General features: G+C 39.9%; 2 protein-coding genes and 1 long non-coding RNA gene across 3 annotated transcripts; 2 read left to right on the forward strand and 1 right to left on the reverse strand.

The window, feature by feature from the left end:
* Positions 1 to 635: 635 nt before the first annotated feature.
* Positions 636 to 1,862, reverse strand: LOC130914493 (trypsin-3). The gene is made up of 5 exons (XM_057833737.1): positions 1,747 to 1,862; positions 1,483 to 1,645; positions 1,152 to 1,405; positions 947 to 1,083; positions 636 to 866 (listed from the first exon to the last, which is right to left on the reverse strand). Exons 1-5 carry the CDS (start codon positions 1,784 to 1,786, stop codon positions 717 to 719), a joined length of 744 nt encoding a protein of 247 aa, XP_057689720.1. The 5' UTR covers positions 1,787 to 1,862; the 3' UTR covers positions 636 to 716.
* Positions 1,863 to 5,957: 4,095 nt separating this feature from the next.
* Positions 5,958 to 7,784, forward strand: LOC130914506 (uncharacterized). Its single transcript, XR_009062944.1, has 3 exons — positions 5,958 to 6,569; positions 6,650 to 7,126; positions 7,188 to 7,784. It is a non-coding gene; the product is annotated as an uncharacterized LOC130914506 (long non-coding RNA).
* A 2,278-nt stretch (positions 7,785 to 10,062) lies between these two features.
* si:ch211-261d7.3 (myb-related transcription factor, partner of profilin) lies at positions 10,063 to 23,087 on the forward strand. The gene is made up of 4 exons (XM_057833714.1): positions 10,063 to 10,192; positions 10,460 to 11,655; positions 13,683 to 14,105; positions 21,283 to 23,087. The coding sequence occupies exons 2-4, from the start codon at positions 11,400 to 11,402 to the stop codon at positions 22,077 to 22,079; spliced, it is 1,476 nt and encodes a 491-aa protein (XP_057689697.1). The 5' UTR covers positions 10,063 to 10,192; positions 10,460 to 11,399; the 3' UTR covers positions 22,080 to 23,087.
* Positions 23,088 to 23,201: the final 114 nt, after the last annotated feature.

Genomic DNA, 23,201 nt, shown 5'->3' on the forward strand with positions numbered 1-23,201 from the left:
ATCCAGAACTAAATATTTAATTTAAATCTTAATCTTATATCCTTTATCCTAAATGTTAAATCAAGAAACGGTCGGGACTAAATATTTAGCTTAATATGCAAATTCACATGACTGGAGACCGGAAGTAATAAAATAAAAGCTGGAGCACACAAACTACTCTTTTAATACTTTCTCCTAAATATGTATTTTACCTATATATTGTTATTATCACAATGACTCATGTCCAAGAGCAGACTGCCACCATTGAGTATGTTTTATTCATTTTCAATCAACATAAACAGACAGTCTGAGCTGCTCCACCAGCTTTTATTTTGTTACTTTCAGTCTCCGGTCATGTGAATTTGCATTGTAAGCTAAATATTTAGCCAGGCTGGTTGTTTTTAGCATGGGGTTTTGACAGTTGCCGTCATATTTTCGGGATCATAGAACCGTTCCGGCGCCGAATTTCTCGTTGAAACGGAGTTCTGGCACGTACCGGTCCACTTTCACCACTTCTACAGGGTTCATTTTAACTTGTGGTATTTGTATGTTAATAGTCTACTGAACATGACTTTTAGGTTCATTATAGAATGGCGAGTTTTAAGTATACTGTAAATAGCTTCAAGTGAAAAAGAAGCACCAATGACAAACAAGGCTTCAGTTTGCAATTTATTTACTTGAAACAGGTTGCTATATTTTCAAAGGTTTACAGAAAATTGTTCCAACAAGCGGTGTCTTTAGTAGGAAGACATGGTGCTGCGAATCCAGGAGTTGTAGTTGCAGACCCTGGCGTAGACACCAGGCTTGTTCCTCATGGCACAACCGTAACCCCAGGACACAACTCCCTGAAGCTGGCCGTTGCACACCACGGGGCCACCAGAGTCTCCCTGCACAGGTGCAAACGTTCAATATGGGAAAAAGAAAGATTTGGTGTACTTGGAAACATTTGTTATGTTTCTGCTCGTACCTGGCAGGAGTCTTTGCCTCCCTCCAAGAATCCGGCGCAGAACATGTTGGAGGTGATCTGTCCAGGGTAGGCGCTCCTGCAGCTGCTGTCACTCAACATGGGGAGATCCAGGCACCTCAGACGATCAGGGTAGTTGTCTGAAGAGGTGAAGAGAATAAGTAAATGTAGCTGAAGGAACAAATGCTTTCTTTGAGTTCTTACTGACTTCCAGAGCCGCTCATGTTGCCCCATCCAGAGACCAGACAGCGGGTGCCTGTACCAGCGCAGCTGGAAGGCAGGGACACTGTACGCACGTAGCTGTTCAGGGTAGCGGGCTTGCTCAGCTTGATGAGCATAATGTCATTGTCCAGGTTGCGACTGCTGTATCTGGGATGTTTGATAACCCTGGCAGAGTTGATGAACTGCTCCGTACCCTCGTTCATGGCAATGTTGTGCTCACCGAGACGTACCTGGATTCGACTGCACAGAAGCACGTCGTAGTTAGGTAAGGTAGAAATTCTCACAAAAGTGTTATGGTAACAAATATGGTCACTTACGACTTGTAGCAGTGAGCAGCAGACACCACCCAGGTGCTGGAGATCAGGGAACCTCCACAGAAGTGGTAACCGGCATTCAGAGAGACCTGGTAGGGCACAGAGTTCTTTCTGCACTCATATCCACCAACAATCTTGTCGTCCTCATCATCAATGGGAGCGGCATCTGTTTGAGTTCAAGAGTTATAACATAATGCTATGTACAGGTAACCGTTTGTCCAGAGCAATCAATGTAATAGTAATAATTATGTTCACAGCAATACTTACAAGCCACTGCGAAAAGAGCCAGAAGAATGAAAGCCTTCATGGTGGTTCCTGTCCGAGCCTCTGTGTCTGCTCAGTTCAGCACCACGGCCTTTTAAAGCCAGCTGCCTGGTTCCAATTGAACATGTGATCCAATTTTTTTCTTTCCCCTATCTTGCTGACTCATGTGTGAACACACACCTGGAAAGCAGCAGCCAAGTTAGTGATAATGTGAGTTTAGGTCGCACGATATACCACCGTACATTATATAACATCATTGAGCCATAAACATACCAAGCTGCATTACTTTAACTGATATTTAAGTCTAGAAAATCAATATGTTAGATTATGCGTGCCTGTGTTTTGGGCAACAACGTATCCAACTCAAACACTTCAGTCATTGTCGTGTTATGCTGTGTATCATTTACACGGATGGTATGCAAGGGTGGATTTATGCTTAGTTCATTGAAAAAAAAAAAAAAATACAATCTTTCATTTGGCTGTTTTGGGGTCATATTTGCTGACGTATTCTTACGTACCGACAACTGCGTGATTGGCTAACGAATATTAATTTCTGCTAAAACTAAAGTGGATTTATTGTTTGCAAACCGAAGTATTTTGGAATATTTACGTAGAAGTTCTTTTTTCTCTAATGCATCCTGAAAGAAATAGCAATTTGAAGAGGTTTTGCTATGTCAAAATGATTGTGTCAAGTATTCATTTGGATTTTTTTAATTGAAAAACTGTTAGCATCATAATTTATGATGAATGCTTAGTTTTCCACAGCAATTATTACATTTAGGACTGTTGCTTGGAGGCAAAATTTAGTTTTCAATTGAGTGTTTTTCAGTGTTTTGCTCATTGGACTGTACATATCTAATCTGACAATAATTCTCGTATTTGTTCATTTAATTGCACCTTTATTAAATCTTCATTTGTAGAGGATGAGAATGCTTTATTTTAAAATAAAAGTAATAAACAAATAAACAAAACAAATCAGACAAACCAATTGTAATACTTGAGATAACAGCAACAATATTAAAGACAATAATTATAATAATAAATCTTAGAATTTATTCATTGTGTCCAAAAAGGAGTAGGATGAAGCATTTGCTTATTAAAACCTACCCCCTTTTTCTATTCCTCAATAATATCAGTCTGCCCTATTTAATTAGGCCTCATATCAACAAAGAAATAATGCAACTATATACATAAGATGCAAGACAAAATAAAAATAAAATGAAATAAAAAGTACCAGCCAATAACAGATATGTGAAAACCCCCTTATATTAAAACCCTTCCTCCATGTGTTTGTACCACTTCCTAAACTGGGTCATGCTTGGACATTGCTTGAGCCCCTCATCTAACTTATTCCACAGCCTTACTCCACGAACAGAAACACAAAAACTTTTTAATGTAGTCCGTACCCTCTGATGCTGTAAGTACAGCTCCCCTCTCAAACTGTAATGACCTTCTCTGTTAGGAAACAACATCTGTATATTGCCAGGTGGATAACCTTATACGTGAGCTGAGCTGTTTGAAAATGAACCAAGTCCGTGAGTTTTAAAGTTCTGGATTTTAAAAATAATATATTAGTATGATCCCTATAACCAGCATTATGTATTATTCTTCTGGCTCTTTTTTGCAAAATGGATAGTGAATTTAATGTACATTTACAAGTATTACCCCAGACCTCTGCACAGTAGTGTAAATATGGCAGGATTAAAGAGCAGTAAAGAATGTGGAGTGATTTATTATCAAGAATGTGTTTTGCTTTATTCAGAACCGAAATGCTTCTTGCTAATTTACTTTGTATATGTTTTATATGAGCTTTCCAGTTAACCTTGTCATCAATTACAACGCCAAGAAACTTATTTTCATGGACCCTTTCAATATTCTGTAGTCTTTATGATTAAGTTGTCAATTTCTAACAATAAATACAATCAATATAATTTATTTTTACTGAATATGTAGTTTGATAATGAACTACTACCAACAGGTTCTCTTCACATTTTAAATGTATGATAGATGTTTGCTAGCTTTGGCATATTTACACAGGTTATACAGTCATGGATAAAATTATTGGCACCTCTTGAAATGTTCCAGAAAATATAGCATTTCTCAAAGAAATTGATGCAATGGCGTACCGCAAGCAACACGTCACTTCCGCTCATTAATATTCATGACATTAGCTACTGTTGCTAAGTACGGACAAGTCACCGTTTGTCCCTAATAGGAAATGAATGGAAATCGTGTACGAAGGAGATGTTTACAGCGCTAAACCTACCAATTCTCTCCGAAAATGATGTGCCTGGTGCCAAATTGACTGGCAAAGATGTGGAAGAACATAAAAATGTTCAGTTAAAGAGATGGCATTAGTGTGGAAGGCTGAAAAAGACGAAAAAAACGAGCCGACCTAAGCATAGCTTTAGCTTTTTTATCGACGCGACTGACAATGACATTCGCCTGTTTCAACAAGCTATCCTTTACCATAAGCCCTGTTTTTCTTATATATCCTCTGGTTGTCCTACGTCTCTTACCGTTCTTGGGGGTAATTTAGTTAGCTTTGTGTAGCGATCGCAAATGCTACTCAGTGACAGCCAACGAACACTTTTAATTTTTTCATTGATAACACATCTTAATCCTATAATTTATTTACACTTCCCCCTTACTAAAGTTTTTTTTTTTATTTTTTTTTTTTTATATATATAACAGAAACGGTAACAGTGGCAGTCAGATACCATTGTAATTCTTTTCAGGTCATTCATTGTCAGACAGAAGCAGTACGGCACAACGTTACGCTAAAAAAATAAGTTCAAAATATAAAAATGGCTTACCTCTTTGTCCTCTGAAAGACCATGCCAACCCAACATAATGTTTACTGCATATGAAACGTGAATGGATTCGCCGAGCTGGTGTTAAAGTCCGCGCAAGTTGATTCGGTCTTCACATTTTTTTCCAGAAACGTATGAAAAAACATCCTTCGTGTGTCGTAATGTCTAGAGTCGTTTCTACAAGTTCCAAAAAAGCAATGCGTGATCAGCATGTTCGCTTTTGAAAGATTACCGGAGAAAAGTAGCACTTTTTACGTTGGGTCTATGCGAGGGCGGGTCTATAATGTCCCACTTCGGCTTTACTTCCGCTTTACGATGCGACGTCATGGTCTAAAAATAGCCTGCGTGCGGTACGCCATTACAAATATTTTAAGTATGAATTTGTTTATGTCTTGGATGCGCGTTGTAAAAACAAAAAAAAGCTAAAGAAAAAGCCAAAATTGATATAATTTTAGACAAAACTCAAAAAAATAGGCTGGACAAAATTGGCACCCTGACCTCAATATTTGGTTGCACATCCTTAGGAAGAAATAACAGAAAGCAATCGCTTCCAATAACCATCAACAAGTTTCGGGCACCTCTCCAATGGAATTCTGGACCACTCTTCTTCTGTGAACTGTTCTAGGTCTCTCAGATTGGAAGGGGGTCTTCTTGCAACAGCAATTTTGAAACCTCTCCATTATGTTCAATGGGATTTAGATCCTGACTCATCGAAGGCCACCTCAGAATTCTCCAGTGCTTTGTTTCCAACCCTTTCTTGGTGCTATTTGAGGTATATTTTGGGTCATTGTCCTGGTGGAACACCCGGCCCAAAACTTTTTGATAGTCTGCAGATTTCATGACTCCTTGCACACTGACAAGGTACCCAGTGCCAGAAAAAGGAATGAGGCCTACAAAGAAAAGAACACAGTGCCTGTAGTCAAACATGGTTGATGTTCAATGATGTTTTGGGGTTGTTTTGCTACCTCTGGCACCTCTTGAACACCTATGGAGAGATCTCAAAATTGCTGTTGCAAGAAGGCACCCTTCAAATCTGAGAGACCTGGAACAGTTCGCAAAAGAAGAGTGGTCCAAAATTCCATCTGAGAGGTGCACAAAATTTGTTGATGGTTATAGGAAGCGATTGCTTTCTGTCATTTCTTCTAAAAGATGTGCAACCAAATATTGAGTCGAGGGTGCCAACAATTTTGTTCAGCCCATTTTTTGCGTTCTGTGTAAAATTGTCTACATTTTGGCTTTTCTCTTCAGCTTTTTTTGTGTGTTTTTCCAATGCAAATCCAAAAAATAAACACATTCATACTGAAAACATTTGTAATTGGTGTATTTTCTGAAAACAATTCAAGGGTGCCAGTAATTTTGTCCATGACTGTATATGTGTCATTAATGTTCATTGTCCTTTAAATTAAATGGAAACTAAAATGTGATGTTAATTTTTAAAACGGCTCAGATATTCTGTAATAACAATACTGTTTAAAATGTACTGAGCAACAGCTCATGAGAAGTCAATGAACATTAAAAAAAACACATTAAGACGGTATTTGGTAGCAATGTCTGTAGGACTTTTATTTTTCAGCTTAATACGTTACGGGAAAGTGTTCCTTTAGTTTCTCCCGAAACATTCTCAGGAAAACTCTTATGCAACTCATTTATTTGAATATAGTATTGATATATGTGATGGCTTATCTTAACTTGCAAAATTATCAAAACATGAACACTTGAAAAGACAAAGTTTAAGTAATTGTGAAAAATCTTTATTGTGTACAACTTATGTCATTTTACAATACATATTGCAGTACTGTAAAAATGTATATTTAATTCATGGACTGATGTTATGTCCTCGTTGGCAGCCGTCTGTTTAGTTGGATGACATGGTGCTGCGAATCCAGGAGTTGTAGTTGCAGACCCTGGCATAGACACCAGGCTTGTTCCTCATAGCGCAACCGTAACCCCAGGACACAACACCCTGAAGCTGGCCGTTGCACACCACGGGACCACCAGAGTCTCCCTGCACAGGTTGCAAAAGTTCAATATGTGAGCAAGAAAGACTTGGTATACTTGGAAAAATCTGTTATGTGATTGCTCGTACCTGGCAGGAGTCTTTGCCTCCCTCCAAGAATCCGGCGCAGAACATGTTGGAGGTGATCTGTCCAGGGTAGGCGCTCCTGCAGCTGCTGTCACTCAGCATGGGGAGATCCAGGCACCTCAGACGATCAGGGTAGTTGTCTGTAGAGGAGAAGACAATAAGCAAATGTTGCTAAAGCAGCAAACGGTTGCTTTGAGTTCTTACTGACTTCCAGAGCCGCTCATGTTGCCCCATCCAGAGACCAGACAGCGGGTGCCTGTACCAGCACAGCTGGAAGGCAGGGACACTGTACGCACGTAGCTGTTGAGGGTGGCGGGCCTGCTCAGCTTGATGAGCATAATGTCATTGTCCAGGTTGCGGCTGCTGTATCTGGGATGTTTGATAACCCTGGCAGAGTTGATGAACTGCTCCGTACCCTCGTTCATGGCGATGTTGTGCTCACCAAGACGTACCTGGATTCGACTGCACAGAAGCACGCCATAGTTAGGTAATGTAGAAAGTCTTGCAAACGTGTTATGGTAACAAATATGGTCACTTACGACTTGTAGCAGTGAGCAGCAGACACTACCCAGGTGCTGGAGATCAGGGAGCCTCCACAGAAGTGGTAACCGGCATTCAGAGAGACCTGGTAGGGCACAGAGTTCTTTCTGCACTCATATCCACCAACAATCTTGTCGTCCTCATCCTCAATGGGAGCAGCAACTGCAATGTCATGATTATTTTTATACATAGAAAAACAGAACAAAAATATGTATTTCATTGTCCACATGAGAGGAATGCATACTCACAGGCTGCAGCACACAAGGCAAGGATAATTAAATACTTCATGACTGTGTTCCGGAGCCAATTGACAGACCAATGGAGGAACATGATTGTTGGGTTTATATACTATTCAAACGTATACCCAATCTACTCTTTATCTAAGACTCTCAAGGTTTTTCCCAAGTACATTGCAAAATGATTAAACATTAGCCCACCTGGGAAGTGTACCAGCATGACCAAGTGAGATATTTTCACTTGCTATGGTCCTAGAATGATAAGCTTCATTTTCAGTTATTGGTTTGTCATGGTGACTTTAGAACTGGCTCAATGATCCAAAATTTAAAAGTGATGAATTTGTATTTTTTTTTTTTTTAAATCTCAGAAAGGGGGCAAATATTCTCTCAGTGGACTATAGCCGACATGCTAATAATAATCAAATGTGGGTCGCAATACAACAAGCAGGTCCTAATCAGCCTTTTCCTTGTTAAATGAATTGTTTGATTTTCTTGACTGCAAGAGTGGTTTGCGGGGAATTAAAGTTAAAGTCCTTTCTATATATAAAATGAACTAATTCCGTTCATATGCACGGGCACAAGTCACGAAAAAGCACATATGAATATACATATATACTGTATGTATTTATCCAAAGATAAGGGGGGAGGCAGGTTCGTTTTTATATTATTCAGCTTCCCATCTTAGAAAGGGAAAAATATCTCTGTAAATAGGTGACATGACCTATTGTTTTGTTCAGGTTTAACCCATGTAATTACAATAACCATATAAAATGGTGATATATGTATCAATATTCCTTTCTATCTAAATACGACAATAGATACATTTTTATTCGTATATCTACAGTCCCTGACAAAAGTCTTGTCACTTATCCATTTTGTCGAAACAATTGCTAATAACCTCACTTTTACGGTAATTATTCAATTGGTTTCAGAAATGGCTCATATGAAAGCTAAGACCCTCCCAAATGATGTTGAATGTACATAAATATACTTGTTTCACTGAAAAAAGATTGATCATTTAATGAAGAAGACATAAAGGTCAAATTTTGGCAAGACAAAAGTTTTGTCGCCTACAGAAAGTAGTGTGAAAATTGAACAAAAAATGTACTTCAAATACAAAAATATGTTACATAACATTAGCGAATTAAGTAGTGGTGCTGTGAGATCCAAATTTAATATTTTGTATGACTTCCATGGGCTTGAAGGACTGCATCCATGCGGTTCGGCAAGGATTCATACCATTTATTGATGAAGTCATCAGGAACATCAAAGAAAGCAGTCTTGCATGCCTCCCAGAGTTCATCAACATTCTTGGGTTTCGTCTTCCATGCTTCCTCTTTCATCGTCCCCCAGACATGCTCAAATGATGTTCATGTCTGGTGACTGGGCTGGCCAATCCTAGAGGAGCTTGATCTTCTTCGGCTTGAGGAACTTTGAGGTAGAGATTGAAGTATGCGATGCGAGCACCATCCTGCTGCAGAATTTAATTTGCAGAACTTTTTATGGTTAGGAATGTAAGAGGCAGCTAAGATTTGTTGATATTTCAGACTGCTTTCTTTGATGTTGGACTTGGCGTCAAGCACCGTCAAGGGCAGCCTTAGAGTTAACTGAGACTATTATGGTGGAAGATTTTGGTAGCAACTTGATGGTGTTCGATTCTTCACAGGAGCATATCGATAACCTTTTGGGATGCAAAGTATCACAATATATCACCATTTCGTTTTTTTTTTTGTCACACCCCTATAGTAGACCCTAGAATTTTTTCTTTTACTATAATTTATTTTATATATCTTTTTTTTCTTTCCTCTATTTCTCTTTTTAATTTTTCAATTATATGTGATTGTAATTTCTGATATTGTGTTCATTATTATTGTGTAGGCTTGTCTGTTACTTTTAAAGTTGTTTAATATCGTACCATGCACTTATGTTGTAATGTTTGTTGGTTGTTAGTAAAAAATAATAGGGCTGTCAAAATTATCGCGTTAACGGGCGGTAATTAATTTTTTAAATTAATCACGTTAAAATATTTGGCGCATTAATGCACATGCCCCGCTCAAACAAATTAAAATGACAGCACAGTGTCATGTCTATTTGTTACTTGTGTTTTTTGGTGTTTGTCGCCCTCTGCTGGCGCTTGGGTGCGACAGAGTTTATGGGTTTCAGCACCATGAGCATTGTGTAATTATTGACATCAACAATGGCGAGCTACTAGTTTATTTTTTGTTTGAAAATTTTACAAATGTTATTAAACGAAAACATTAAGAGGGGTTTTGATATAAAATTTCCATAACTTGTACTAACATTTATCTTCAACAGAACAGCTTTAACAAAATGTTAATAATGTTATTGCCATCTTTTTGAGTTATTGTTATAATAAACAAATACAGTACTTATGTACAGCATGTTGAATGTATATATCCGTCTTGTGTCTGATCGTTCCATTCAAACAATAATTTACATAAAAATATGGCATATTTTGTAGATGTTTGAATTGCGATTAATTACGATTTATGAATTTTTAAGCTGTGATTAACTCGATAAAAAATTTTAATCGTTTGACAGCCCTAAAAAATAATAACAAAAAACTCTACCTTTAGACATCTAGCCGCATATTTACGATATTTATGCTAGCGATTGGCGCGCCTCTCCTCCGTGACCTCATCAGAAAGCGACCGTCTCCGGTGTGTGTGTGTCGTACCATCAGCGGAGCTAACAGCTGCTTCGATTGTGTTTTGTCTCCCTCGCCCTCTTTTCTTCAACCTCGGTGCCGTTATGAGGTATGAGTAACGACACTTTATTACATTTACAGGCGTAATATCAGGCTCACTCTTTGTGACACGTCCAATAATTTGTATTTTGGACAAAACGTGTGTTAGCTAGCTGGCGGCTAGCTCTTCTGGGCTCTCGTCACCGTGCCAATGTATTCGAATACGTTGTGGTTCGAATTGCACATCGACGGAACCAACAACACGGCCCATTATGAACACGTGTCTTTAGAAGTGGCGCGTTTGTTAAACGTGTCACGTCTGTTTGTTGCCTTTCAGCGGCGGAGAAGATCTTCTGGCTGGGACGATCCATCTCTTGTCAAATCACCTGGGCGGTCAGATGATCATGACATTTAGTTAGCTCAGGAGTTTTACTCATTTAGATTCTGCGCTCAGGAATTTTTTCCCCAAATGTTGTGGTCGGTTTGTAATTTCATTTATCTAAAAGCAGGTACAGGGTGTTTTAATCCTTTTAGGTTGTATATGATGGATCATTGGTTTTCGCATAGTGTAGATGCAAAGGCACAGCGCGATACATTTTTACAGGTTGATGCAACCAAACTGAACTTGTGAAAGTCTTAAATAATGAATTATATTTGTACAGCTACTACAGCTAGCCCCAAAGCTGGCCGGAACTTCCAATATTATTTGGAAACGTAATACAACTGCACATGACCACATGATTTTGTGTAGAATTATTTTTGAAGTATTGATATAACAAAAACGCAATATTTTTACAAATCAAACTAACTTGTGGAAACTAATTACTGACTGTCAATATCAGCCAATCACTACAGGCTTGGCTTTGCTTTGACCAACCAATCAGATAATTCCAAAGTGTTCTGCAAGGGCGAATGAAACCGATTTGTTAAAGAAACTGTATTGCCAATGAAATACCTGTAAAATGGACCACCTCAACTGATTCTGAAGGTGGATTATATTGGCAGCACACTGATGCTGAAATTAATTAATTGCACAAAACAAAACATCTAAAATTGAATAGATTGTTGGGGGAAAATGTATATAATTCCATGGAACAAATATCCAAATTTGTGTTGTAAATATAGGTGAGCGCTAGCTACCCTTGACCACTCTATTGTAGGGAGATAATAATGCCAGTATCTACAGCGATACACTGATCCGGCGTTAATGGGGCGACACCCGTCAACACTAGAATTGGCCGGCCAGTCAGTTCTACGCTAAAACCGGTCCACAACCCATGACGGAGTACTGCGAGGACGGGGGGCTGCTGTATGAGCAATCACCTCCCATGCACATCAAAGTGGAGTCTCCTGAAGGACACTCCGCAGGGGGAGCTTCTGAAAACGGCTTCCCCAGGGATGATGACGACTCAGAGGGCAGCTGTGACCAAAGCAGTGGACCGCGTGGAGGGCTGCCTTTCAACGTGGTAGTGGTGCACCCCAAGCTCATGGCGCCCGGCATGTCCTCAGACGACCTCTTGTCCATCGAACAAAGTAAGACATCGCTCGCTGCTCAACTTGTGGATTGTACAAGGAAAACTAAAATCTGGCAATTGCTTGAGAGTTACTTTGAATTAGTTCACTGTGTCATTGGGCGGTCAAATACGGTATTGGAGTTACTACCACCTAAATTACCCGCTTTGTTACAAAACCGTGAGGTAATCGTCTCAGGTTCGTGACCAGACATTTTCTGAGATGGGAAGAAAACACTTCATTTTTTTGAACTATTGAACAAACTGAACGGGTGAGTAGGCAATCCCAATCCATGCCCCCACAAAGTTTTCATGTCTCCTTCAAGAAAATATAATTGTATTTAGTAATCGATTAGAAAAAAGATTATAATTAAATTTTGCTCCTTCGAGTATTCGTTTAATGGTGTACTGCAAGCAACACGTCACTTCCGCTCATTAATATTCATGACATTAGCTACTGTTGCTAAGTGGGGACAAGCCACCGTTGTCCCTAATGGGAAATATATGGAAATCGTGTACGAAGGAGATGTTTACAGAGCTTAACCTACCAATTCTCTCCGAAAATGATGTCCCTGGTGCCAAATTCACTGGTAAAGATGTGGAAGAACATAAAAATGTTCAGTTAAAGAGATGGCTTGAGTGTCGAAAGCTGAAAAAGACGGAAAAAAAACCGAGCCGACTTAAGCATAGCCTTAGCTTTTTTATCGACGCGACTGACAATGACATTCTCCTGTTTCAACAAGCTATCCTTTACCACAAGCCCTGTCTTTCTTACATATTATATCCTCTGGTTGTCTGACGTCTCTGACCGTTCTTGGAGGGAATTTAGATAGTTTTGTGTAGCGATCCCAAATGCTACTCGGTGACGGCCAACGAACACTTTTAATTTTTTCATTGTTAACAAATCTTAATTCTATAACTTACTTACACTTCCCCCTTACTAAAGTTGTTTTTTTTACATCAGAAAATGTAACAGTGGCAGTCAGGTACCATTTTAATTCTTTTCAGGTCATTCATTGTCAGACAGAAGCAGCACCCGGCACGTTACGCCCAAAAAAAAAAAAGGTTAAAAATATCAAAATGGCTTACCTCTTTGTCCTCTGAAAGACAGTGCCAACCCTACAAAATGTTTACTGCCGAGCTGGCGTTAAAAGTCCGCGCAATTAGAGTCAGTCTTCATTTTCTCCACCGAGTTTTTAGTTTCGGGAAACGTATGAAGAAAACATCCTTCATATGTCGTAATGTCTAGTCATTTCTACAAGTTCCAAAAAAGCAATGTGTGATCAGCATGCTCGTTTTTGAAAGATTACTGGAGAAAAGTAGCAGATTTTCCATTCCTTCTATGCGAGGGCAGATCTATAATGTCCCACATCTACTTTACTTCTGCTTTACGATGCGACGTCACGGTCTAAAAATAGCATGCGTGCAGTGCGCCATTAAAGTGGCGTTGTCATAGTTTTGAAAGTGTTTGCATTTTTTTATTGATTTGGGTAGATACAAAGCCCTCTAGTGGCAAGAGTGAATATGACAACTCATTTCACATGGCTGAATCTTGCTGCTCCTTGTTAAGACCAACATAAGCCAAGTTTTTGTGTGAGTTTTATCTGATGCATTCATAATTTATTTTAAAGGTATTTTCAGCCATTTTTGTGAGAATATGTGTTTAAACCTTTTGTTAAAAGCATTGTTAAAAAAAAAAAAAAAAAAAAAAACAGGATTTAAGCTAGTAGACCTTTGCTATGCAAGTTAGCCAATTGTCCTTTGGTCCTTCTTAGATCCTCATTTATTTATTTTTTTAATACCGTTTGAGGCTCAGCTCATGAATTTTTTATGTTCCTTATCCGATTACTCAATTATTCGAACTAATCAGTTCGATTAATCAACTACTAAAATAATCGTTAGCTGCAGCCCTAATTGTATTGGCTACATGTTAGCTGAATGAGCAGTTTGTTGGTATATCATTGTAATTAGTCAATATAATTGATGAACTGCTCATCCTAACTTGACTAATTTTCTCGTGTGTTTGTGTTTCCGTTGTGCCCCCGACAGACAGAGCTATGTCAGCTGCACTGGCTGCCAACAGTGCTGGCAAAAGAAAAAGTCGCTTCAGCGGCGCAGAGCTAGAGGTGTTGGTGTCCGAAGTGACGCGATGTGAAGGAGAGCTTTTCGGGCCGGCGGGGAGGCTCCGCCGGCGTGAGCGGGAACGCATATGGGCCGGAATCCTCGAGAGGGTCAACGCCGTGTCCAGAGTCCCTCGTACGCTTCGAGAGGTCAAAAAGCGTTGGGATGACCTAAAGAGACGAAACGGCGGCCGGCTCGCCGACGCCCGTCACCGAAGCTGGTCTCTGCCCTCTAGCAGAGCCTCAACTCTGGGACAATCTTCCCAGTCCAGTCCCAGGCTTCAACATGGGAGGCAAAAGCAAAGTGCTAGGCCAAAGCCTACTTTCACGTGCTTCCCTGAGTCGGACACAGGTAAACTATATTACAATTAGTGCTGGGCGATGTATAAAAATGTTTGATTATTTGCCCTTTTTTATTTCATGATAACTAACGACATGCTAAAACGTAGTATAATTTAAATTATTTGATTAAAAAAAGGACAAAAGGCAATAATGATAGTATTTTATTTGTGAGGTGCTGATTCTTTGTTAATAAATAGTGCTGGTTATGTGTGTTAAGCACCTTACCAACTCATTCCCTACTTTTGACACAGATAAATGTCAAATCCATTTGAAATGGGAGGGCTGGCATTAATCCAATGAAGTTCAAATTGATTTTATAATTCACTGCTAGCATCCTTAGTTAAAATGGATGGGATGTCTAGCACCATCGATGGCTGCCAATGAGTAAGCCATTAGCTTGATTTATGCAATATATGCTTGTGTGGTGATTTATCACACCAATGGTTATCTGAATCTGAATCTGGTGTAGGGACATCTGTTGGCTATTACTCATTTATTAAAACGTTGAATACAGTGTATTCTTGTGTATTGAAAACCGACGAAATTGACATACCTTAAAGCAAGGGTCGCCAACCTTTAGCACTCAAAAGAGCCATTTTGACCACGTTTCCACAAAAAAAAAAAAAAAAAAAACACCGGGAGCCGCACGCACATATTTACACTTTAAAGTGATCCTCTAACTTAAATACATGTAGGCTCCAATAAACCACAATTGTTTTCTTGTACTAAAATATGTTGTTAGAAACACATAAAATGTTAAATCAATGGCAATTTTCTATAATATTTAGTCCATATTTTGACCGTTAGTTGGCGCCATGGATTGCGGGCTCGCAGTGATGACGTAATTGGTACCTTTCCAAATGTGTAGTGTTCAACAATTGCTTATTGCTGCCTAAACTCGCGAAGTAAAATGCCACAATGTGCTGCTTTTGGATACAATTTCCAGTCAAATTGAAACAAGGGGAGTGAAGTGAGTGGTCAAGGTGGAATTATTATTTTTAGTGAATAAATGTGCATAAGTGGAAGCTTCTCCCCCTTTTTGGTCCCTGTATGCACGTATCCTACCCACCAGGCGTTACAACTGGTGCCCGAACATTTTTCCTGGATCCTCAGTCAAGCAAGGGATCTGTCTTATTTTCTGGATCCGACGGTCCCATCGCGTCTGCAATAATGGTTTTGGATCAGTCCATTTTTTTTATTCGTCGGTCCCACAGCGGCTTTTCGGATCAGTCTATTTTGTGGAATCGACGGCCTGATCGCAGCTGCGATATTGCCATTGGATCGGTCTAATTCCTGGATCTTCGAGTGAGTAAAAAACGCTGATTTTGATTAGTATTGCTATCCTTTTTGCTGACTATTCTTCGTGGGAGTTTTCCCCAAATCATGCTAAATAATTAAAGCACTATGGCGCGCTACAGTGACGACAGTGACTCTGACGTGGACCTTCCAACAATGTTGGAGTTCGTCAGGGAATGCGTGTCTGCGTACTGCTGAGCTCCCGAGTGAAGAGTGGTCAAGGTGGAAATAATATTTTTTGTGAATAAATGTGCATAAGTGGAAGCTTCTCCCCTTTCTGGTACTTTTATCCACGTATCCTAGCTACCACGTATTACAATGTACAAGACCTGGATTACACAAGGTGTGCTCTTTGGCCTGTACTGTATGTAAAGCACACGACATCTCTGGATGCTAACAATCTACATAATATTGAGATGAGTTTGAAAACGCAATATGCTTACCTTGAATATCTGCTAATAAAACCGGAGTTCCCGAATCCCAACAGCATGAACTCTCGCTCCCAACCGGAGTTCCCAACAGGACTCTCTCGCATCACCAGTTTTGCCCAACTTTTGTCTTATCAGGTATTTGCTGCACTCATTTTCCCCTGAAGCTCGTCTTGTGAACGACCGACAGTGGTGTCCTGCTCTTCACTTTTCAGATCTGGTTCAAATAGGAAGGGTAGAACTGACGACATTTTGGGAAAGCTAACGAGTGACGCGCTGGAATTTCGGCAACGGGACCAGTGACGTCACGCACTGCGGCGTAGCAAGAATGGCGACCTATCACTTAAAATAATTTTACAAAATTAAAACAAAAACATTAAGAGGGGTTTTAATATCAAATTATTATAACTCATACTAACATGTATCTTTTAAGAATTATTTGTCTTAAGAATTTAGGATCTCTTTAATGATTGTGTCTGCTTGACTATATATGGATAAATACATACAGTGCCTTGCAAAAGTATTCGGCCCCCTTGAATCTTGCAACCTTTCGCCACATTTCAGGCTTCAAACATAAAGATATGAAATTTAATTTTTTTTGTCAAGAATCAACAACAAGTGGGACACAATCGTGAAGTGGAACAACATTTATTGGATAATTAAAAAAATTTTAACAAATAAAAAACTGAGAAGTGGGGCGTGCAATATTATTCGGCCCTTTACTTTCAGTGCAGCAAACTCACTCCAGAAGTTCAGTGAGGATCTCTGAATGATCCAATGTTGTCCTAAATGACCGATGATGATAAATAGAATCCGCCTGTGTGTAATCAAGTCTCCGTATAAATGCACCTGCTCTGTGATAGTCTCAGGGTTCTGTTTAAAGTGCAGAGAGCATTATGAAAACCAAGGAACACACCAGGCAGGTCCGAGATACTGTTGTGGAGAAGTTTAAAGCCGGATTTGGATACAAAAAGATTTCCCAAGCTTTAAACATCTCAAGGAGCACTGTGCAAGCCATCATATTGAAATGGAAGGAGCATCAGACCACTGCAAATCTACCAAGACCCGGCCGTCCTTCCAAACTTTCTTCTCAAACAAGGAGAAAACTGATCAGAGATGCAGCCAAGAGGCCCATGATCACTCTGGATGAACTGCAGAGATCTACAGCTGAGGTGGGAGAGTCTGTCCATAGGACAACAATCAGTCGTACACTGCACAAATCTGCCCTTTATGGAAGAGTGGCAAGAAGAAAGCCATTTCTCAAAGATATCCATAAAAAGTCTCGTTTAAAGTTTGCCACAAGCCATCTGGGAGACAAACCAAACGTGGAAGAAGGTGCTCTGGTCAGATGAAACCAAAATTGAACTTTTTGGCCACAATGCAAAACGATATGTTTGGCGTAAAAGCAACACAGCTCATCACCCTGAACACTCCATCCCCACTGTTAAACATGGTGGTGGCAGCATCATGGTTTGGGCCTGCTTTTCTTCAGCAAGGACAGGGAAGATGGTTAAAATTGACGGGAAGATGGATGCAGCCAAATACAGGAACATTCTGGAAGAAAACCTGTTGGTATCTGCACAAGACCTGAGACTGGGACGGAGATTTATCTTCCAACAGGACAATGATCCAAAACATAAAGCCAAATCTACAATGGAATGGTTCAAAAATAACTGTATCCAGGTGTTAGAATGGCCAAGTCAAAGTCCAGACCTGAATCCAATCGAGAATCTGTGGAAAGAGCTGAAGACTGCTGTTCACAAACACTCTCCATCCAACCTCACTGAGCTCGAGCTGTTTTGCAAGGAAGAATGGGCAAGAATGTCAGTCTCTCGATGTGCAAAACTGATAGAAACATACCCCAAGCGACTTGCAGCTGTAATTGGAGCAAAAGGTGGCGCTACAAAGTATTAACGCAAGGGGGCCGAATAATATTGCACGCCCCACTTTTCAGTTTTTTATTTGTTAAAAAAGTTTAAATTATCCAATAAATTTTGTTCCACTTCATGATTGTGTCCCACTTGTTGTTGATTCTTGACAAAAAATTAAAATTTTATATCTTTATGTTTGAAGCCTGAAATGTGGCGAAAGGTTGCAAGGTTCAAGGGGGCCGAATACTTTTGCAAGGCACTGTATGTGTGTGTGTGTGTGTGTATGTATATAAGGGCTGCAGCTATCGAATATTTTAGTAATCGACTGAAAATCCTATCGATTAATCGAGTAATCAGATAAAACATTTTTTAGGTAAAGAGCAATTATAAATATACATGAGAAAAAGACATTTCATCTAATATTGAACCATTTTCAGTCAATCATTGTCTTTATTTTCGATGTACATTGTTGAAAACAGCCAACAATAGCCTCTCAGATGTGACTAGAATGAAAAAAAAAAAAGACAAATTCACTGCTTTCACTCCAAAAACTTTAAGATCTTATAAAAAAAAAATATATATATATATTTCTTACCTAAAAATGCCATTACGCTTGATAACACACATCACTTAAAAGTTAGGTGTTTTCCCCCATGTGTTTCAATTGAATTTCCATTTGTGTCAAGCCATTTTTAAGTTCTAGTTAAGTTTTAAGTTAAACTGTAAGTCCTGATAGGATTTTGAGTTTTTGCAGTGTTCAAAATAAATGTATTTTAACATATCAGGTTATAATATGGCGGGGATATTTGCATGCGTTCCTGAAGGCACCGCGTGACGTGCGAGGTCGAGGGAGGTGCGGGAGACCGAGAGACATGCCTTCCTGTTGTTGTTGTCGTTCCACAAGTTCCCAAAAAAAGAATAATTGCAACCTAACGAAGCGGGTGACTCTTTGTCAACGTTACAGTATGATACCTGCTGTATTGGAGCACATTAGGGGCCAGTGCTACTTGGTGTTTTATCCAGCAATGACTACTCAGCTAAAATTGACAGTTATCTTACTTTCATTTTTCACCTTCATCACTCTACAGCGCTATGTTTCATAGATTAAATAAAGCCTGTATGTAAGACACGTTAGCCACGCATCGACAGTGGTCTGTATAGAAACCTAACAGTCCGCAGGGCTAACGTTACGTATGTGAGCGAGTGACACTTGCCACGTTTACATGAAGCCAAATATTCCAATTACAATCGGAATATTTGTTCAAACCGAATAAATGTGTTCCATATAAACACCTCATTCGGAATGAACAGGCCCAAACCGAATGAAATTTCATTCCGATTCACAGGGGTGGAATATTCCTTTTCCCAAACCGATTAGAAGTAAAATTATATCATGTAAACAGGGAAGCGGAATGGTGTCTGGTTGCGTTCTTTCTGCACATGCTCCGTACTGACGTGGTGACGTCACTTTGTGACGTAAGTAATGTCACTTGCAACATGGCTTCCAAGCACACGCACAGCGCACCCACACAACTTTTTAAATGAACGGCGTGTCATTCTGAAGTTTTGTTTCCACTCGAACAGTTAAAACAGCAGCTGATCTGACGATCGATCTCCATGTTTTGCAACGTGACGCTTTGTTTTGATTCATCTGCGCATGTCAGACGGCAGTTGTCAAACGTCCTTTCGGAATAAAGGCAGACACATGTAAACGCTGGATTGGAATAGATGAAGTGACATGTAAACAGCTGATGTGAAATTTCCATTCGGAATGATTTGAATCGGTATGAATAAAAGTCAGCATGTAAACGTGGCTAGTAACGTTAATCTTATTAGCGCTGAGAAGTGTACTGCTTTAAGATGGCGGTTGTTTACTTACATCGGTGACTGTCATTTCGCATCTAGTTCAACATACATGTGATATCTATGAGACTCATCACATGCTACCTGCTACCATCTCATCATGCGGGCTAGTTTTTAAGCAACGACGGCATAGTTTGTAGCGGTTGTCGGCTGCAGAAAGGTGTTTTATATTTTTTTTATCGCTTGTTCCTCTGCGCACATGACATCAGCGCGTTGTACCGCATTAAAAGTAGACCGGGCAAAACGTGATGCTTAGAGCTGGCAAAATTAAACGATTCCTCGAGGTGGATAAAATTACTCTGATCAGTTTTTAAACTCGAGTTACTTGAGTATTCGTTTCAGCTCTAATATATATTCACTTTCATTCTTCAGTCCATATTTTACTTTAAAGGAGTTATGCCTCATTTTAGTAAACATATAAAAGGTCACTTTTTACACATTTTTATTCACAGAACATGCAAGTCATGAATTCACCAACTATGTTAAGTCATGTCACTCAGAAGGCGTATCAGCAAGTCTTGTCGCCTGTGAACGGCAAGACCTGCGTGAGTGTTCCGTTAACAAACACAGAAAACATTGAGCCTGACTTTGTCTGCCTACTAAAGTGAAGATAATATCAAATACTCATTTATTTAATATAAAACTGAGCTCAAAGAGCCGCATGTTGCTGACCCTTGCCTTAAAGGAACACACATGGTAGATTAGATAATTTACTAGCGTTTTAGGTCATATCGCCTAGCACAAATAATCATTTGTTTTCATCAGATTTGGGCAGTGTTGTTAATAACGGCGTTACAATATAACGGCGTTACTAACGGCGTTATTTTTTTCAGTAGTGGGTAATCTAATTACTTTTCTCATCTTGGCAACGCAGTTATCGTTACTGAGGACGGAAAGGCATGCGTTACTATGCGTTACTATATTGGTCGAAAAGTCTGAGGGAGACGGACTCACCGAGACGACAGAGCAGGAGTAGGGAGGAGGCAAGAAAGTTGTGACGCCGAGCAAACGCGATGCTAGGTAGCTCCAATAATACATGTTGTAGCCGATAGCCTACAAACTACGCCCGTATGTTATGGTAGATATGGTAGACATGGTAGATATCACATGTACTGTACATAGATATAACTAGATGCAAAATGACAGACATGGCAGTAAATGAGTTAGTAGACAGCCGCCATCTTAAAGCAGTAGACTTTTTAGGACGGCTCTGTTGTAGAGAACCTTCCTAGCGAACCTAAGTAACTTTTAATCTAAAATACTTCTAAATCGGCAAAATCTTGACTTGAATCTATCTTTAAATGATGAAACAGTTTTAAAACTTTCATTTGTCGAAAGTAGAGAGAAGGGAACTAACGCAATAATGGGAGCAATTTTAACAACTTTTAACAGTTGATTCAGGGTAAAGGGTAAATTAGGGTAAAGAATTGGGCTCGGGCCAATTGTACCAAAAACCTTCACAAAAAACTTCCCATTGTGTGGCCAATGTTTTTTTTTGTTTTTATTTTGTTTTTTTTGAGGAAAAAAAAAAAAAAAGTAATTATCACCAAATACTTTGCCAAGTAACTAATTACTGGGTTGCTAACGCAATTACTTTTTAGGAGAAGTAATTTGTAACTATAATTACTTTTTTTCAGTAAGATTAACAACACTGGATTTGGGGTTTCAATATTTTATAGTACATTGTAACATGTCAGAGCATTACACACATTTGATGTCATGTTTTAAGGTTTTGGAGGAGATGGATCCGAGAAAGATGCATTGGACAGAGATGACGACAATCCAGAGCACGAGAGGGACATCGGCGATCCTGACTGCGGAGACGACGACAACAGCATGGAAGACAAACTTGGCCTCGGCTTAGGGCTGGGCATCGGAGCGCCTCCGACTTCAGAACGATGGCTGCCTCCCTCCCCGCTGTACAGCGCCCCCTTCCTCAACGGCAGCCCGGAGCCCAGCAGTCCTCAGCCGTCGCTCGGCGCGCAACAGGGTCCTCTGGAAGCCCCGCCTCGCGGCTCCTGGCTCGAAGATGAACTGCGAGGGCTGGGAGAGGCAGCTATTCAGCTGGGAAATCGGGTAGACAAAAGTTTACGGGAATTCGCAGACTGTTTCAGACAGGACATGAGAACGCTAGTGGCATCGCAAGAGGCATTGGCTCTCAGTCTCCAGCAAAACAACGTTCTGCTTCAGAGGCTGCTGGGAGTGCTGGAGGCACAGCATCAGCAGCAACAACGTGTGCAACAAACACAGCTTTCGCAGCAGCAGCAGCAACAACATATTGAACAACAATTACAGCAACAGCTTGAAGTACCACAGCACATAGTACAACAGCAACAACAAAAACTACATCAGCTCCAGCTCACGCATCATTCCGACAGCCCTCCCACTGCAGCCCTGGTTTCTTCGCCATCGTCGCCTGACCTTCAAGCTACTTTTCCCGTTCATCCGCTCGCAGGCGTGAACGGGTGCGCGCAGAAGCCGCGGCGAGGAAAAGGTTTTGATCACAGGCGCAGAAGACGGCGCTGAAAATGGAAGGGATCGGATGGCAGTTTAAAGCACACATTGCGTACTTGATCAGTAGGGACGGAACGGTGGCTTTTGTTTTTATTCCCCCCAATGGCGATATTTGGAATTTTGCTTCGGAAATGCCCATTGCACTTAAAAGTTGTCCTTAGAACCATTACTGTAGATGTGAGCTTAGAAGGTGGCCTTAAATTTACCTAAGTATTCTTGTGCTAAACATTGAGCAACACTCGGGCCATTTTAGACACAGTCTTAGTAGTCCAGAACTTGAGGTGCTGGTGTTCACGTTCATGCTTTTCAATAGAGCTTGTACTATATAAACAACATTGTCAATGTAACAAAATGTTTTAACTTTTGGGGAGTAGTATGGCAGCAACCATACTTCTTCCAGAAAGTTAGGAATATTCGGCTTTCAAGTGGAATTTTGGGATGAAAAGGAAATTCGTTGGTCTTCAGGTGAATTTGATTTAACCTTGTCACAACCTTTTGAATGCTTATATCAAGCAGCTCACCTGTAATAATGATTGTAGTATATTTGAGGCCCATTTTAAACATCCACGCGAAAGGCCAATACGCCTAACTTTTTGTGAGTAGTGTATATTGTAGTTCAGTTGCTATTGTAACTACCTGCAAATGTATGCCTGTGTTTTAACAGTTTCATTTTGGAAAACTTTTCATCTTGGGCAACACATTAATGCATTCTGAGACAAAAAGGCACTTGTTTTTGCTTGTACGTACCACCTGAAAAGCTTGCGGCTTTAGCATTACAACCAGCTTGAGTCAAATCAATTGGAATTAGAGCGTACTAAATATGTAAGGGAATTCTATTCCTGCATGCAGTGCAGTTTGTGTGTAGATTGTTGTCTAAAACCACATATTGCTATCATATTTATAGTTTTGCACAAGGTATATTTTGTAGATATGTATTAACACACAAATAAAAAGTAAGACTGGTTCATTGAATGTGGAATTATTATCCAGTGAGATCAGACTCATTTTCAGGGGTTGCATCATAGAGTTTTTAAAGACATATTTGGTTCTCTGAACAAGTTTGACTAGTATGCAAATGTGAGTTGTTAGTAATACTGTACATGTGCAACTTCGGGTTAGTTGGGAATATATAGA

The sequence above is a fragment of the Corythoichthys intestinalis genome, chromosome 4, assembly GCF_030265065.1.
Source record: "Corythoichthys intestinalis isolate RoL2023-P3 chromosome 4, ASM3026506v1, whole genome shotgun sequence".
In the NCBI taxonomy this organism is placed as follows: Eukaryota; Metazoa; Chordata; class Actinopteri; order Syngnathiformes; family Syngnathidae; genus Corythoichthys; species Corythoichthys intestinalis.

Excerpts from the sequence above, each read along its gene's own strand:
- LOC130914493 (XM_057833737.1), bottom strand. The coding sequence starts at position 1,786 with ATGAAGGCTTTCATTCTTCTGGCTCTTTTCGCAGTGGCTT. Across the intron at positions 1,646-1,746 it reads GGCTCTTTTCGCAGTGGCTT|ATGCCGCTCCCATTGATGAT; the intron begins GTAAGTATTGCT and ends GAACTCAAACAG. Across the intron at positions 1,084-1,151 it reads CAACATGAGCGGCTCTGGAA|ACAACTACCCTGATCGTCTG; the intron begins GTCAGTAAGAAC and ends TCACCTCTTCAG.
- si:ch211-261d7.3 (XM_057833714.1), top strand. The coding sequence starts at position 11,400 with ATGACGGAGTACTGCGAGGACGGGGGGCTGCTGTATGAGCAATCACCT. Across the intron at positions 11,656-13,682 it reads CCTCTTGTCCATCGAACAAA|ACAGAGCTATGTCAGCTGCA; the intron begins GTAAGACATCGC and ends TGCCCCCGACAG. Across the intron at positions 14,106-21,282 it reads CTTCCCTGAGTCGGACACAG|GTTTTGGAGGAGATGGATCC; the intron begins GTAAACTATATT and ends TCATGTTTTAAG.